The sequence below is a fragment of the Tarenaya hassleriana genome, unplaced genomic scaffold (assembly GCF_000463585.1).
Source record: "Tarenaya hassleriana unplaced genomic scaffold, ASM46358v1 Cleome34, whole genome shotgun sequence".
NCBI classification, from domain to species: Eukaryota; Viridiplantae; Streptophyta; class Magnoliopsida; order Brassicales; family Cleomaceae; genus Tarenaya; species Tarenaya hassleriana.
The window spans coordinates 463,563-476,985 of record NW_010966542.1 but is presented as its reverse complement, the minus strand read 5'-3'; the positions used below and the strand labels follow the sequence as shown (position 1 = coordinate 476,985).

Here is a 13,423-nt window from a genome sequence, read left to right as displayed (position 1 = left end):
TAGGACTTCGGGAGCGCCGCCTAGGGTTTATAAAAAGACTCTACAGACGTCCAAAGGAGGGGGACAGAATTTATACAGACTTTTGGAGAGCTTTGGTGAGAGAAATAGGAGTTTTACGGGATTTCGGGAAGAAGAAGGAGAGCTGGAACGTGAAGATCGCTTTGCTATCGACATGAGCTTTTCTTCTCCACGTGAAGATCCACGGCTGTGGTTTAGGGATTCGTTTGTGTTTTGGGTATGTTTGAACCCTAACTTGGTTGCGATTTGGATTTGTTTCGGTTTTATCGATTTGTGCTTTATTCGATTGGTGTTTGCTGACCCCTTGGCCAATTATTATAGATTCTGAACTGCATAGGAATATGGGTTTGGTTTCGGATCAAAATCGATAGGATAGATCGTATTATTCACATAGGAATATGGTTTGATCGATCTAGGATTGATGATAGTGTTCTTCATGCATCTAGTTTGATAAATCACATAGGGATATGGATTTAGAGAACTTTAGATAGTGAGTTATATGCCGGGAGGTGATTTCTCTATTTTTGTTGCTTGACGATTCCCGAATACAGATTCAATATCGTGATTCTCGCATGCTTAGCATATACCCATACACGCGAATACGGTCCCGACACCCACGGTCATCTTAGATAGCTAGTTTACTCGCTTTTATTGTTTTGCTTCCATATTTTCTATTCTTTCCATACACTTCCACCATCACTTCTACTTGCTTGCTTTGATTTAGTCTCGATTAGGATTTAGATTTAGCTACCGGTCCTTGCGTTCGACCCCGTGTTACGACGATCCGTATCCTTGCGGTGAGTTGTGAATCGGGTATAAATTCTAGACTCGGTACACACGTATCATAGAGCACCTGATTGGGGATGCCATCGTAAACAAAAGAATCAAATTTGATCAGATATGGTTTCCTTGTACTCAAGTCCTAGAAAGAATTTCTTTCAAAGAAGCTGTAACTCAGATATTCTAAAAACATTCAACATTTTTAGATGTAGCATCATTTTCCAGGATTCAAGTTCTGCATCTGATTTTTCTAATATGATGTGCCTGTCTCAGCAGATGGCAATACTTGTTCCTGTATGGAGGTTTAATGAGTTTCGAAAGTTCTTTTTCCAAAACAAAGAAACAGTGTATTATCAATTTCCAATTTATGGTGAAAGTGCCAAGATCCCATTGCAAAAGACATCCTCATTACAGTGTCCTCATACTTTATTTACTACGTTAAAAATTGTTGAATTGTGTTCAGTCTTACAACTATATACATCACCAGAGGACCACAAACATTACATCATGACTTGCTTTTTTCCTCTTTCTCTATGGATTTGCTGTCAAAACTATGAAAATATGTATGATCACCTACAGAGAATGAAAGATGGACTTACATTGGCATATGCTAGATGGTACAGTGGAACTGTAGGCTGAGATAATATGAGTTCCTCATAGCAGAATGCCGCTTGTTTGTACCTGTTTCCAAGATATAAATTATGAATTGGGTTGAAACGGGGGATGACCCAAAAGGAAGGGGGCCCCACATTTGCAAAATGATCTCGAAAAAAAGATGAAGAGAGGCTCACATTTGCAAGGAAAGATAAATTTCAGCAAGTTCTCTCCATGCATCGTGATCAGCCATGAATCTGCATAGAGGAGAAAAACAATATCAATTGGTGTGCTTCCTCTGTATGTACATTGATTCAAGTAAGCTCAGGATAAGTAAGTAAGTACACACAGTTCAAGATATTTGTTAAGGAACTCAATGGCTGAGGAAAGATTCCCCCTTGCTTTGGCCATAGCCACCCTTCGTTTGTGTATCACCTGTATGAGATATCGAGTTGTACTTTTACAGCAATATATTATTGGAAATTACTAGCTAGTAGTTTCATCAAGACAGGGAGTGGATGGATGCTTACTTGATCAAGTGGATTGTCCTCCAAAAGGCTTGAATATGCTTTCTCAGCCTCTTCCCATAATCCTTTAGCTTCGAGGAACAAAGCCTCTAGTTTGCCTGAAATTCATTGGCAAAATTCAACTGAGATACTAGGATCAACATATATCAAGACCGTATAACACACCCAAAAGACCCAACAATGCAACAGAAAAAAACACAAGCGAGTAAAGACAAGTAAATGAACTAAACTAACTGATTCATTTTTAGACCGCAAGAAGTTAGCTGAGCATAATTGATATGTTCTTAAAATCTGCTCGATTCTGCCATACTTTCCAGAAGGAAAATAGTGGATAACAATGAAAAGATATGGAATTTATTTTCTCTCGTTTGGGGACCCAGTGACCAATAAAGAGAACAAGAGATCATCTATTCATGAAGCCAAAAGAAGTAAAGACAAGCAAGCCATAAAGTTCAACAACTCAACAACTCAGAAAAGTGGAATTCCATGCTTATCAAGCTTCACATAGGCTTACCAACCCTCTTGCTCTCAGGGAATTTCTTCTGCAAAACCTTTATGCAATTCTGCAAAATCCAAAGACAGAGTTGTGCTAAAACATCCACACTGATCTCATATTCACAAGCCAGAAAGGGTGAGATAAGAAAAGAATTGCCTCAGAAGGAAAAGACAAGGAAGCTTATGGCACATGGAAATGCTGTCCAAATCCTTCATTCCTAGCAAAACTTGTACTATTCAAATTCATATTTACAGGAAAAGTTCTAAAAGGGAAGCCACAAATTCGGCATTAAAATTCAACCAAGAGCGAGCCTAAAAGGGAATGATCCAATATAAAATTTGTTTCGAAGGTACCATTGTAAAGTGTAAAAGGCAAAGATATACACCTGTGCAACGTCAAGGCGTTGGCAGTCCATAGCTGCAATTGCTACCTGCTCATATAAGGTCCATTCTGCACAAAATGTAAGTCGTATTATTTAGTTTCACACATAACTGTAAGGTTAGCGAGCAGTTTGTACAACTTAATTACGAGCATAACCGTAAAGCTAAACACATCTATAGCAAATGACAACAAAAGCAAACATAAATCTGATTGGCCAAAAGACAGTATCTCAGGATCTTAATCGTATCAGCTTGTAACATAAAGTCAGCTTTTCTTTTTAATCTGTACAAAACAAAATCGATTCCTCCGGGGTCCATATCATGGGTGGCAAATAATTTTGGGTTTACGGAATGTGTTAGTTACGAATGGTGGACAGTGTCTGTTCTTCATTGCGCAAAATAAAAACTTAGAACTTGTGAATGAAAAACAAATTCTGCTCTTCCTCCATCTGAGGGTAAAAAGTAGACAGGCAAGATATGATCTTTGATGAAATTTCTGGGTTCTACAAACTCAAATTTGCTTAAAGGAGACCATTGGCATCTAAAAAATCTCGGCACTTGCTGAAATCAAACTCCTTTACACAAAAACAGATGGGACAATCCAATGAGAAATAATTCCAGGATAGGGTCTCTCAAAACGATTAGTGTACATGAACTCAAACCCTTGATCAGCAACACATATGCTTTTAAAATACGACGTTTCAGTTTCTGTAGTATCGATTAAACAATAAAGAAAACGAGGTTTTCGAAAAACACAGATTGAAACAACACCCACCCAGTTTTGGTCGGAAACAATCACAAGGATCAAACCCATCGACGCAAACCAGTATCCGACCAGACTTAGCAGAACTTGAGAAATTTTCAATCAAAATAAATCTCAGAATACGCACAATTCAACAACCAAAACGCATCTGGATAACCACAATAGATATCAAATTGAATTCCAATGAACCCGATTCAAATAAATCTCCCAATTCGGAATCAAACAAGTTGTGAAATTCGGAATCACACCAAGCAAAGGAATCCGAATCGACTTACCATCTGGACCTACAGCAGATCGTTTTCCCGGATCATTCAAAATCCCGAGACCATGCTTTAACACCTTCTCTGACCGGCGAACCTTGAGCTTCCGAACAAGACAGAGGTATTCCCACACACCGCCTCCACCATTATCGACCTGATTCTCGAGTTGATTCAGCTGTCTCTCCTCCGTTTTCGTCACCATCTCTCTCTATCTCTCGTCTCGATCTGTCTATAACGGAAGTTCGCCTTTTCTGCGCACAAACTGACTTAGACATTTGACCGGTTCGGTATGGTCCGATTCCGGTTTACTACGGACAGGTACCGGTTTTGGTTAATAAAACGTTGCGTTTAAAAGGTTTTTTTTCCTGACAGTGGAAGAAATGAAACTATCGTCGTGCCTTTCGTCTCTGCTAAAACCCTACTTGAGCAAGCATCGCACAACGACAACAATGGCGACGACTGCTAAATCCCTTGACAGTATGAAAAACGTGGAAGAGTCCGATGTGGGTATCTCCTGTTTCATCTCCCAGCTCCCGGGCTTCCGCGGTATTCTCAAACAAAGGTCATAAGTTCCGTCAATGAATGCTGCATGTTCCTTTTTATTAGAATATTGTTGATGCATGTTCTTATAGATGCGAGTTTTTGTTTCACGGGCTGTTTGAACTGGTAAAGGGATTAATTTAAATTTTGAAGCTTTTTTGATGTTCTTATAATTTTCTGGGTTTGTTGAAAATGGGTGAAAGTGTGTTTTTTTTAAATATATAATATATATGTCAGATGTTTGATGCATAATCCCTTTTACTTGCGTAATTTTTTGTTTACTTCTGAACTTTGGCGGTGTTTGTAATGATTTTTGTTCTGAACTGGTGCTTTACTGAATTATATCTGTTCGAATAATTTTTACAGATACTCGGACTTTATTGTTAATGAAGCGGATATGGATGGAAATGTTGTCCACCTGACATCCTTAGATGTCCCTCCTGAGATGGTTTGCCTTTTTCTTGGGTTTATGTTTCAATGCTTTCATCTATCCACATTAACGTTTGTGTGTTCATATCATATATCTGTTTATGCGAAGTTGTTAACCCTCTGTTCTCGGTATTCTCCCTCTCAGGATGTGAAGGAGGAGAAAGAAATAAAATCCTCAGATAACTTGAACAAGAGTTATGCTTCTGAATTTGAGTCGTTCAGATCAATTGCTAGTGCTTCGGATGCACAGCGGTTAGAAGCCTTGATCGATCAAATCACTTCAGGAAGTGATGGTGAAATATCACCAATTGTTCTTGATCCAAGCTCTGACAAATCCAAGAGAACGGTAATCTTTGAGTCCACTCTGTGAATCTGTGTTTGTGTCATTATCATTACACATCACAATATTGAGGTTACTTTCCAACTTGACTACTTTGTACAGGCTATCCATAACTTTTTTAAGGAGCACTTCAAGTTCTTGGTCACTGACACCGTCGATGGTCCTGATTTTACCTCAAAATGCATCCGTGTGAGAGTAAATTCGGGTGGAATTAACAACAGAGGCAAAGGCTCTAAGAAACGGAAGGAAAGAGGTGATAAGCCTTTCGATAGCAGAGGCTCAGAGCATTGGCCAGAGCATCTAGGCAAGTTTCTCAGGTAATGTTTATACTAGAATTTTGTCAGTATAGCAAAACTGAATGTATTTTAGCACATTGTAAACGAGTCAGCAAATGTTCATATCTGAAATCGAGTCTTATCTTTTCTGAAATGCTTCCCATTAACTGTTGCTCGTCACATTTAAGTAATACAAAATGTATATCACTCAAACTCAATCCATAAGTTACTGTCATACCTTTTTTTTAGGTTCCATCTTTACAAGGAGAACAAAGATACACAGGAGGCCTTGGGATTGATCGGAAAGATGCTTGGTGTTCAGGTGATTTCCGTGGTCTTTTACAGTTGAATTGTGTACTTTACTTGATAAACTAGTTGACATGCTTATAGTTTCCTTGATAAGTTTCATCTTGAATTGGCTATTTGACTTTACAGCCAAAGTCCTTCGGATTTTCTGGCACAAAAGATAAGCGGTCAGTTTCAACTCAGCGTGTGAGTTATCCGGGCCTGTTTCCTGTGTAACATGAGTTTAGCTTGTTACAGTGCATTACATAGAGGTACTTTTTTGTTCTTGTAGGTCACTGTGTTTAAACAACATGCCAGCAAATTGGCAGCACTTAATAAGAGATTGTTTGGTATAAAAGTTGGCGACTTCTGGTAAGTGGACCCGTTCTTCAGTGTTTTTTTATTTACTGGATTATTTTCTGATTGCTTTGTTGCTGGTTGTTACCATTTCTATAGCTATGTTAAGGAAGGACTTCTCCTCGGACAGCTTATGGGAAACAGATTTACAATCACATTAAGGTGAGAATTTGTAAGAATATAAAAATCTTTTTGCACACCGAAATGTCTTTCACATGATCACTCTGTGTGTGATCTTCCATTCTGCTCAGAGGAGTAGTTGCAGATTCCGAAGAAACTATCAAAAACTCTGCAGAATACTTGGGGAAACATGGCTTCATTAACTACTTTGGTTTGCAAGTATTACTTCCCTCTTGTAACCGGCTCTCTGGTGTATTTCTGTGTATGATTTTGGGTAGCTAATATGACTTGCGCTTTCAAGTTTTATTCCGAAGGTTCAAATCGATACTTCTCTTTCATGTCAGCGTTTTGGAAGTGGTTCAGTACCGACTCACCAAGTTGGAGCCGCATTAATGAGAGGAGAGTGGAAAAATGCTGTAGACATGATTCTTGATCCAAGAGAAAGTGATATCCTTTATCATGACACACTCTATTTGACTGAAACGGCCAATAAATATTAGACAATATTGGTGGCTCCGGAATGTATAGTTTTTCCTTGACTTGAAGCTTTTTAATACAGAAGAACTTGATAACTGAGGTTCGGGCATATTACAAAGAGACTGGTGACATTGACGGGACTCTAAAGCAGCTACCGCGTCATCTGGTCGCTGAAAGAGCCATAGTATGCTTCCAGCTTGAAATTTTTTCTCTTGTTCATAGGTTACATATATATATTTATATATATGATAATAACTTCCCTATCTTGGGCATTGTTCAACAGCTGCAGTGTCTGAAAAAATGTCCTGGGAACTACTTGCAAGCACTGAAAGCAATACCCAGGACTTTGAGAATGATGTAAGTGATCGTTTCTTTCTTTAACATGTGCTTTAGTTCCACGAGGAACAAACTCTGGAAAGTGTGATATATCGTGGTTCTTATTGTGGCGGTATGTCTGTCATGGATGTTTAAGCTAGATTTTCAACTTACCTGTGTTTCGATTCCTAATTATGCAGGTATGTACATAGTTACCAAAGCTATTTGTGGAATCATGCAGCTAGTATGCGTGTGCAAAAATATGGTAAATTGATCTTTCTGCATGCCTATTAATGGGTTTTGCTACCCTTTTGTTGTGACGAGAGCAAGTGGATAGATTATTCAAGTTTGCTCTTTTTTGTCTTGTGGTGTGACAGGAACAAACCAAGTTGTGTTGGGAGACTTGGTATATTCCAAGTTAGATGATACAAAAAGTAGGGTTAGTTTGAGTTCTGAGCACGAAGAAAACAACGAGGCAATAGAGTGTGGACAATTAGATGAAACTTCTGTTGTAGATCTTCCTGGGGAAAGGAGTGATCTCGTCAAGGTTAGTTTCTGTCTTTTAACAGCTTCGTTTAAGACAACACCCAGGTGTAAGCTTGCTCTGTTCGTCTCGTATCCCAATGGCTTAAGACTATGGAGAGCATCTTTGATTCACATCGGTTCTGGATCAGATTTATGATTATAATTGTTACCCTTTTCCAGAAAATGAGGATTACGAACCAGTGAGGTTACATAATAATAAAAAACTTAATTTTCTCATATTCTTTAGGTCATAACTGCGGAGGACATAGAGTCAGGAACTTACTCTACCAGTGATATCATCCTCCCGCTGCCTGGGTAAGTTGGCAGCAAGTTCTGTCAAAAAGGTGACTTTTTGTCTTAGATTTAACATTTTCGTTCAAAATTAAACACTTTTTGTTTTCTTTGTATTAACAGTTCAAGAGTCATTTACCCATCCAATGACGTTGCTGACATTTATCACGATTTGGCAAAGAAGGTTTGTTAAACTCTCAGTTCTGCTCGATACTTTATTAAAACTTTTGGATTCTCATCATTGTTCTACTTCTGCTTCTCTACTGATGAAATCTCTACATTTTTTTTTATCTTGCACCGCTCAGAATGGTATCGACTTGACTGAGAGCTCTCACGGTGTCAAGTAATATTTCCGAAACCAATCCTTCTGAAATTCCATATGCTATATCTCCTTGAATCACCTTCTGTTGTATTAATGGCAAGCAAATTGATGTACTGTTTTTTAGGGAATTCTCCATAACTAGCATGACCGGTGGTTACAGGCGAATTCTGCAGAAGCCAATTGACTTCGAATGGTATATATTTTGGACCTTACCTTCCTCTAGTTCCGATACGATAAATTTTATGGTGGCAGAGACTAATTTCTGGCCATTCTTGCAGGGAATTGCTGACTTACACTGACAGCAACACGCCTTTGGCAGAGACGGATCTTGACAGGATAAATAAGACGAGGCCTTTGAATGATGTTTTTCAAGAAGATGGATCTGTAAAAGAAACTGAAAATGAGTCCCTTAAAGCCGATACCAAACCACATGAATCTTCCGAGAATGATATGAAAGTTCAAACAGAATTTGGCAAGGGAGAAGAAGATGGTCCGGAGGATTGTGGAAACCCGAGTTCTCAGCAGATGCAGGTGGCTCTCAAAATGGCTTTTACTCTTCCGTCTTCTTGTTATGCCACAATGGCAATCAGAGAGCTGTTAAAGACATCAACTTCTGTAAGTATTCAAACCGGAATGTCTCCGGGTTCATGTCATGATCCCCCATGCCCATGCATATCCCTTAGTCTTCAGACATGTAATGCTTAATTCAAGAATTAAAGGCAAAAAATATACTCGTAGAATCTCGGCCGAAGAGAAAATGATTACATCTGGTAACTGCAGGTTGCGTATCACAAGACACTGAACCAGTAAACAGCATTTTTGTTAGCCTGGCCAAGCTTCATCCTTCACCGAGGAAGAATAAGAGGTATGGATATGGGGAAATCTTCTTTTCTTGAATCCGTCAGATTCTTGCTCAACGTTTCTTCCGGTATATATCTTATATTTACTCTCATCGAATCTGTTTCTTGGCCGATTCTGATGTTATGGTATATCTGTCTGTCTCTGTGTTCTCAATCTTGTTCTTGATCTCAAATGTATGTTCAAGATGTTCTCTAATGGAAGAGGATGGTTCGATTCGGTCTCTGTGGCAAAATCATCAAGTGGCTTCTTGAATGGAAGAGCTGGCTCTGATTTCCAACACCAGCACTGTAACATTTTTTTTGGCTGTTGGACCAAAAATTTTGAATGCGTAGTTGCATACATCTATATGTTCTTGAACTGTGTAGTTCAGAAATTTTTCTGTTGAATGAAAAGATACACAAAAGAGAAAGACAAGCTACATTTTGGTTAATGTATGCATCAGATTGCAGATGAAGAACACAACTGTCATGTCATGGAAGAAGCATCAGGTAGGGAAAAAAGTTAACAAGAGAAAAGAAAAAAAAAGAATCGGTGTGTTCATCAATCTTGAAGCTTAGAAGAAGTTTCCTTGAAGCTTTTGGACAACCATATGGCAGTTTCTCTGGGCGAGACTTTGCCAGGACCAAACGGCCTCAACAGCACATTCAGTTCATCGTATCTCTGTTCTTGAAGCAGCCTCGCACTGAATTCGAGCAATCCCTCCAATGCCTCTGCCCTCTGCCGGTACGAAGTCGGGTCAAATCTCTGTCTCCTGCACTGACCAGACGAATCACTTCTGTCTTCAGGTTCTGTCTGCAAATCTCTACATTCGATTCCCGGCCATGCATCTGGATACTGCAGTTTCTTTGTATTGCTCTCATGATCACCTGATTCTAGGGTGAACTTGTCTTTGGTGATCGAGCAGTCGAGTGGCTCGGGTGGCTGCGCACTGTAGGAGGACCCTCGGGACGAAGCCTCCTTCTTCCACCTCACGGCCGGAATGAAGGGCTCGTCCTCGTACGAAGCAAGCGGGAACTCGATCTTGTCGATTCTCGGCTCGTTTACAGAGACTTCCGGAGATTTTATGCGGTGAAGTATCCCGATCTTTGGGTTGTACGGAGGTTCTCTTGTTTCTTTCGCGGGTTTTCGAGAGACGGGCATGGATGCCCTGCGAATCAGGCTCGCAGGTTTCCTGCCTGGAGCTCGAGACACAGGTATCTGCAGCATTGTGACATTGGAAGGCTCAGACAAGTAGCCAAGTAACCGAGCGACAAATCAATAAGAGTTTTTTTTTTTGGGATAAATCTCTTACCACATCTCGGTCTCTCCTAGTAGGTTGCCTCGATCTCCCGGGAGAGGCCAAAGCTCTCACCGGAGATTTTAAAACGACGGGTCTGCTGACAACAACTCCATCATTGCTTTCAGTATCTGCGGATATATCAGCTTGCCGTAAGTGGTTCGGATTGCGACATCGGCATACAGCTTTGATAGAAGCAGAAGAATCTCCCTGTTCATCCTCGGATGTACACTGAGCAAGATCCCTACTTTCTCTCATGGGTCCGAATTTTGACCATTGCTCGTGAAGTATGTTGTCGCACCTCGGATTGTTCACTGCGAGATGAACCTTCTGGACATAGGGCTCGAGCAGTGGCTGCCTAAGCAGCTCAGAAGCCTAAACCACAAGACAAAGTCGTTTCTTTCGGCTCGGGTCACGGAAAAGAAAAACGAAAAGTGGAGGAGAGGAGAATTGTGCATACACTTGGTCTGAGTTCCGGGTTCTTCCTAAGCATGCTCTTCACCAGGCCTCGGCTGAAAGGAGGAAAAGAGCCGTGATTTTAATGTGTTCAACAGGACAGAAACCAAACCCGCGAGTTTCGATAGAAGTTGGAAACTTTCAGGGTAGATTCTACACTTACAAGGCGCCGGAATATCGAGCAGGAAGAGGCGCCACGATCGATCTGTTTATCCTATTGATCAGACCTTGCATGTCCTGCTTGATCGAAAACACAGAAAACCCCGATCGGAACGTAGAAAGGCGAGGCAAGAAATCGGAAAAGGCGGAAGGGAAACTTACGAAGGCTTTGAATGCGGGTTTCAGAGCCGTCATCTCGTACATACAACACCCTGGACAAGTAAAAAACCGAAGAAGATTCAGACGAATGATAGTTCCCAAAATCGATTCCATAGATTCAGTGTTGCAGCCATGGACGGAGAAAACTTGCCGAGCGACCAGATATCTGACTTGGACCCATACGGTATATCGGCGAGAAGCTCGGGACACATGTAGGTGGGGGTTCCTACCACCTGATTCACAAAAGGGGTAAAGATCAAACCCGAAAACGAATCATCAGAGCAGCAAAAAAACGTCGGGGAACTGTAACTACTCACCGAAGAGGCGAGATCATCCGACGTCAAAATCTTGGCAAGTCCGAAATCGCCTGCAAAAACTCATCCATTTTTCAGCGTTGGAATCTTTGATTTGAGGTTAGGACATGGCTAAGAGTGTTCTTCACCTAGACGGATGTCTTGATCCTTTGTCAAGAATATGTTCGAACACTGCATACACAGTCTCATGTCAGAATACAGACAAGGAGTAGTGACGGAGGCATCACAGCAAAAAGGGTGGGGGAATAAATACCCGAAAATCAGTCGGATAACACGGTATCCGATTTTCGGGTATCCGACCTTTCGCGGGTAGGGATATATCCGATCATACCTTGACATCACGATGGAGAATGTGATTGGAGTCCAAGTATTCGAGAGCCAACAAGAGCTGGACCAGCCATTTGCACAGTTTCTTCGATAACGAAATTCAAAAAAAAATATGAAAATTCAGGAAGAAAATGAAAAAACAAAACGAGAAAAATAATTAGTTACCTCTTCAGAGAAATGTTTCCCATTAGCTTTCTTTATTGCCTCGGCCCTTGGAATATTCCCAACAGAGAAACACAGTGAGAGAAGAACCTTGTGAAGAAACCAGAACACGAGAGAAGGACAGCGTATATATACGTACATGTCTCCCCCTCTGCAGTAGCCTATCACTATGCACACATGGCATCCCTGAAACCACACATCATCATCATCATCATCATCATCATCATCATCATCACCACCATCCACATGTACTCAAACCAAAAAAGAATACAAAAATTGGGGAAGATGACAGCATGAAATGAAAACCTTTTCGACCCAAGAATCTCTGTATTCCACAATGAATGGGTTCCGAATCTTCGAGATCAACTCCATCTACAATAACAACGAAAGGAAATCGTTGACCAAACCATGTATATCATTCTTTTCCATATCGATTCGCACCTCTTGATGAGCAGATCTTCTTGTTCTGTCGGTCTGTCGGGCCAGTCGGATTTTCTTCAGCACATACCTTCCGTACACACAAGAATCAATTCAAGAACATGAACAAGTGTGTGTGTGTGTGTGTGTGTGTGTGTGTATGTGGTGTAATAGTAGTACTGACTTCTTCTTCTCATGTCTGTGCCTTACAAGAAGAGCCGAACCAAAAGACCCTTTTCCAATTTGCTCAAGAACCTCGTACTGCTCCATTGTAGGTTCTTGAATCTCTCCTCCGCTTTTTTTTTTTTTGTTTTCCTCTGTAGAATCTGAGACAGAGGGAAATGATAAGACACCGAGTAGTAGTTGCTTTCGGTTCATGCCGTCACGATTCTTATGAAGCCAAACAAATAGAAAGGCGAAAAGTAGTCAAAAAATGGAAAAAGTGTTATAATCTTCCACGAATCTTGGAAAATTGGAGTGGCAAATCCCCACCAACCCCACAACAAAGCGTGATATTCATTAGAAAACAGGACGACCCATATCGTAAAATTTGAATTTTTCGGAGTAATGCATGGAAAAACACAGAGAATTCCCGATACCCAATTCATTATATCCTGTAAAAATGTAAACTTTTCTGGTGATTCGGATAAATTTCGAATCTTTTTTCCCCGTGAGGGCTAAAACCCATCAACGGATTAACCAAGAACGTACCCAAGAAGAAGAAAAAGTCTTAAAAGGGAAAGAAACAAGAACGAAGCTTGTGTGTGTGATGTGAGTACCTAAAACGGCGCCGTTGAAAACGAAAACGGAATCGAAGAACGGAGTCTCAGCAGTACACGGAAAAGCTACGAAACGATGTCGTTTCCGTAGCAGCAGCGGTGCTATGGAGGATGAAGAAGAAGACGATTCGCCGTGGAAACTGCTCTGCGAGGAAAAGGACAAAGTTTTCACGACAAGTAAATAGACTCTCATTTAATTTATATAATAATAATAGTGTGAGAAAATTTATTTAAAATATGTTTTTTTAACATAACATATCCGTATGATTTTCGTATGTATAAATAATGCCCCTCTCCACGGGTGTTTTTAACATAAAATAAAATTACAAAGCTCATCACCTTGGGATACGATCATATTGTTTATTGAAATTTTATTTTATATATTCTCGATCTCTTTTCGAAGGTCTCTTTGGATTAAC

At 40.3% G+C, this 13,423-nt stretch overlaps 3 protein-coding genes across 5 annotated transcripts; 1 reads left to right on the top strand and 2 right to left on the bottom strand.

Moving 5' to 3' along the window:
- Positions 1-920: 920 nt before the first annotated feature.
- Positions 921-4,041, bottom strand: LOC104821680 (ER membrane protein complex subunit 2-like). Its single transcript, XM_010552632.2, has 7 exons — positions 3,834-4,041; positions 2,801-2,865; positions 2,434-2,482; positions 1,923-2,017; positions 1,742-1,827; positions 1,590-1,649; positions 921-1,479 (listed from the first exon to the last, which is right to left on the bottom strand). The coding sequence occupies exons 1-7, from the start codon at positions 4,018-4,020 to the stop codon at positions 1,368-1,370; spliced, it is 654 nt and encodes a 217-aa protein (XP_010550934.1). The 5' UTR covers positions 4,021-4,041; the 3' UTR covers positions 921-1,367.
- Positions 4,042-4,198: 157 nt separating this feature from the next.
- LOC104821678 (multisubstrate pseudouridine synthase 7) lies at positions 4,199-9,373 on the top strand. The gene is made up of 21 exons (XM_010552628.1): positions 4,199-4,380; positions 4,725-4,806; positions 4,933-5,133; positions 5,230-5,444; positions 5,652-5,724; positions 5,838-5,894; positions 5,980-6,059; positions 6,144-6,206; positions 6,296-6,383; positions 6,509-6,611; positions 6,722-6,825; positions 6,925-6,998; positions 7,157-7,221; positions 7,334-7,503; positions 7,729-7,796; positions 7,896-7,956; positions 8,078-8,115; positions 8,219-8,287; positions 8,373-8,709; positions 8,875-8,959; positions 9,140-9,373. Exons 1-20 carry the CDS (start codon positions 4,199-4,201, stop codon positions 8,902-8,904), a joined length of 2,160 nt encoding a protein of 719 aa, XP_010550930.1. The 3' UTR covers positions 8,905-8,959; positions 9,140-9,373.
- On the bottom strand, positions 9,359-13,156 carry LOC104821679 (serine/threonine-protein kinase Nek2). 3 transcript variants are annotated; one of them, XM_010552630.1, is made up of 15 exons: positions 13,005-13,156; positions 12,410-12,551; positions 12,250-12,316; positions 12,115-12,180; positions 11,948-11,994; positions 11,812-11,857; positions 11,651-11,731; positions 11,448-11,490; positions 11,323-11,372; positions 11,157-11,238; positions 11,009-11,058; positions 10,851-10,924; positions 10,692-10,743; positions 10,247-10,606; positions 9,359-10,152 (listed from the first exon to the last, which is right to left on the bottom strand). In XM_010552630.1, the coding sequence occupies exons 2-15, from the start codon at positions 12,493-12,495 to the stop codon at positions 9,496-9,498; spliced, it is 1,761 nt and encodes a 586-aa protein (XP_010550932.1). In that variant the 5' UTR covers positions 12,496-12,551; positions 13,005-13,156; the 3' UTR covers positions 9,359-9,495. The 3 variants fall into 3 exon arrangements, with proteins under 3 accessions (XP_010550932.1, XP_010550931.1, XP_010550933.1); XM_010552629.1 differs by having other exon boundaries at positions 10,851-11,058; XM_010552631.1 differs by lacking the exon at positions 13,005-13,156 and having other exon boundaries at positions 10,851-11,058; positions 12,115-12,316; positions 12,436-12,519.
- Positions 13,157-13,423: the final 267 nt, after the last annotated feature.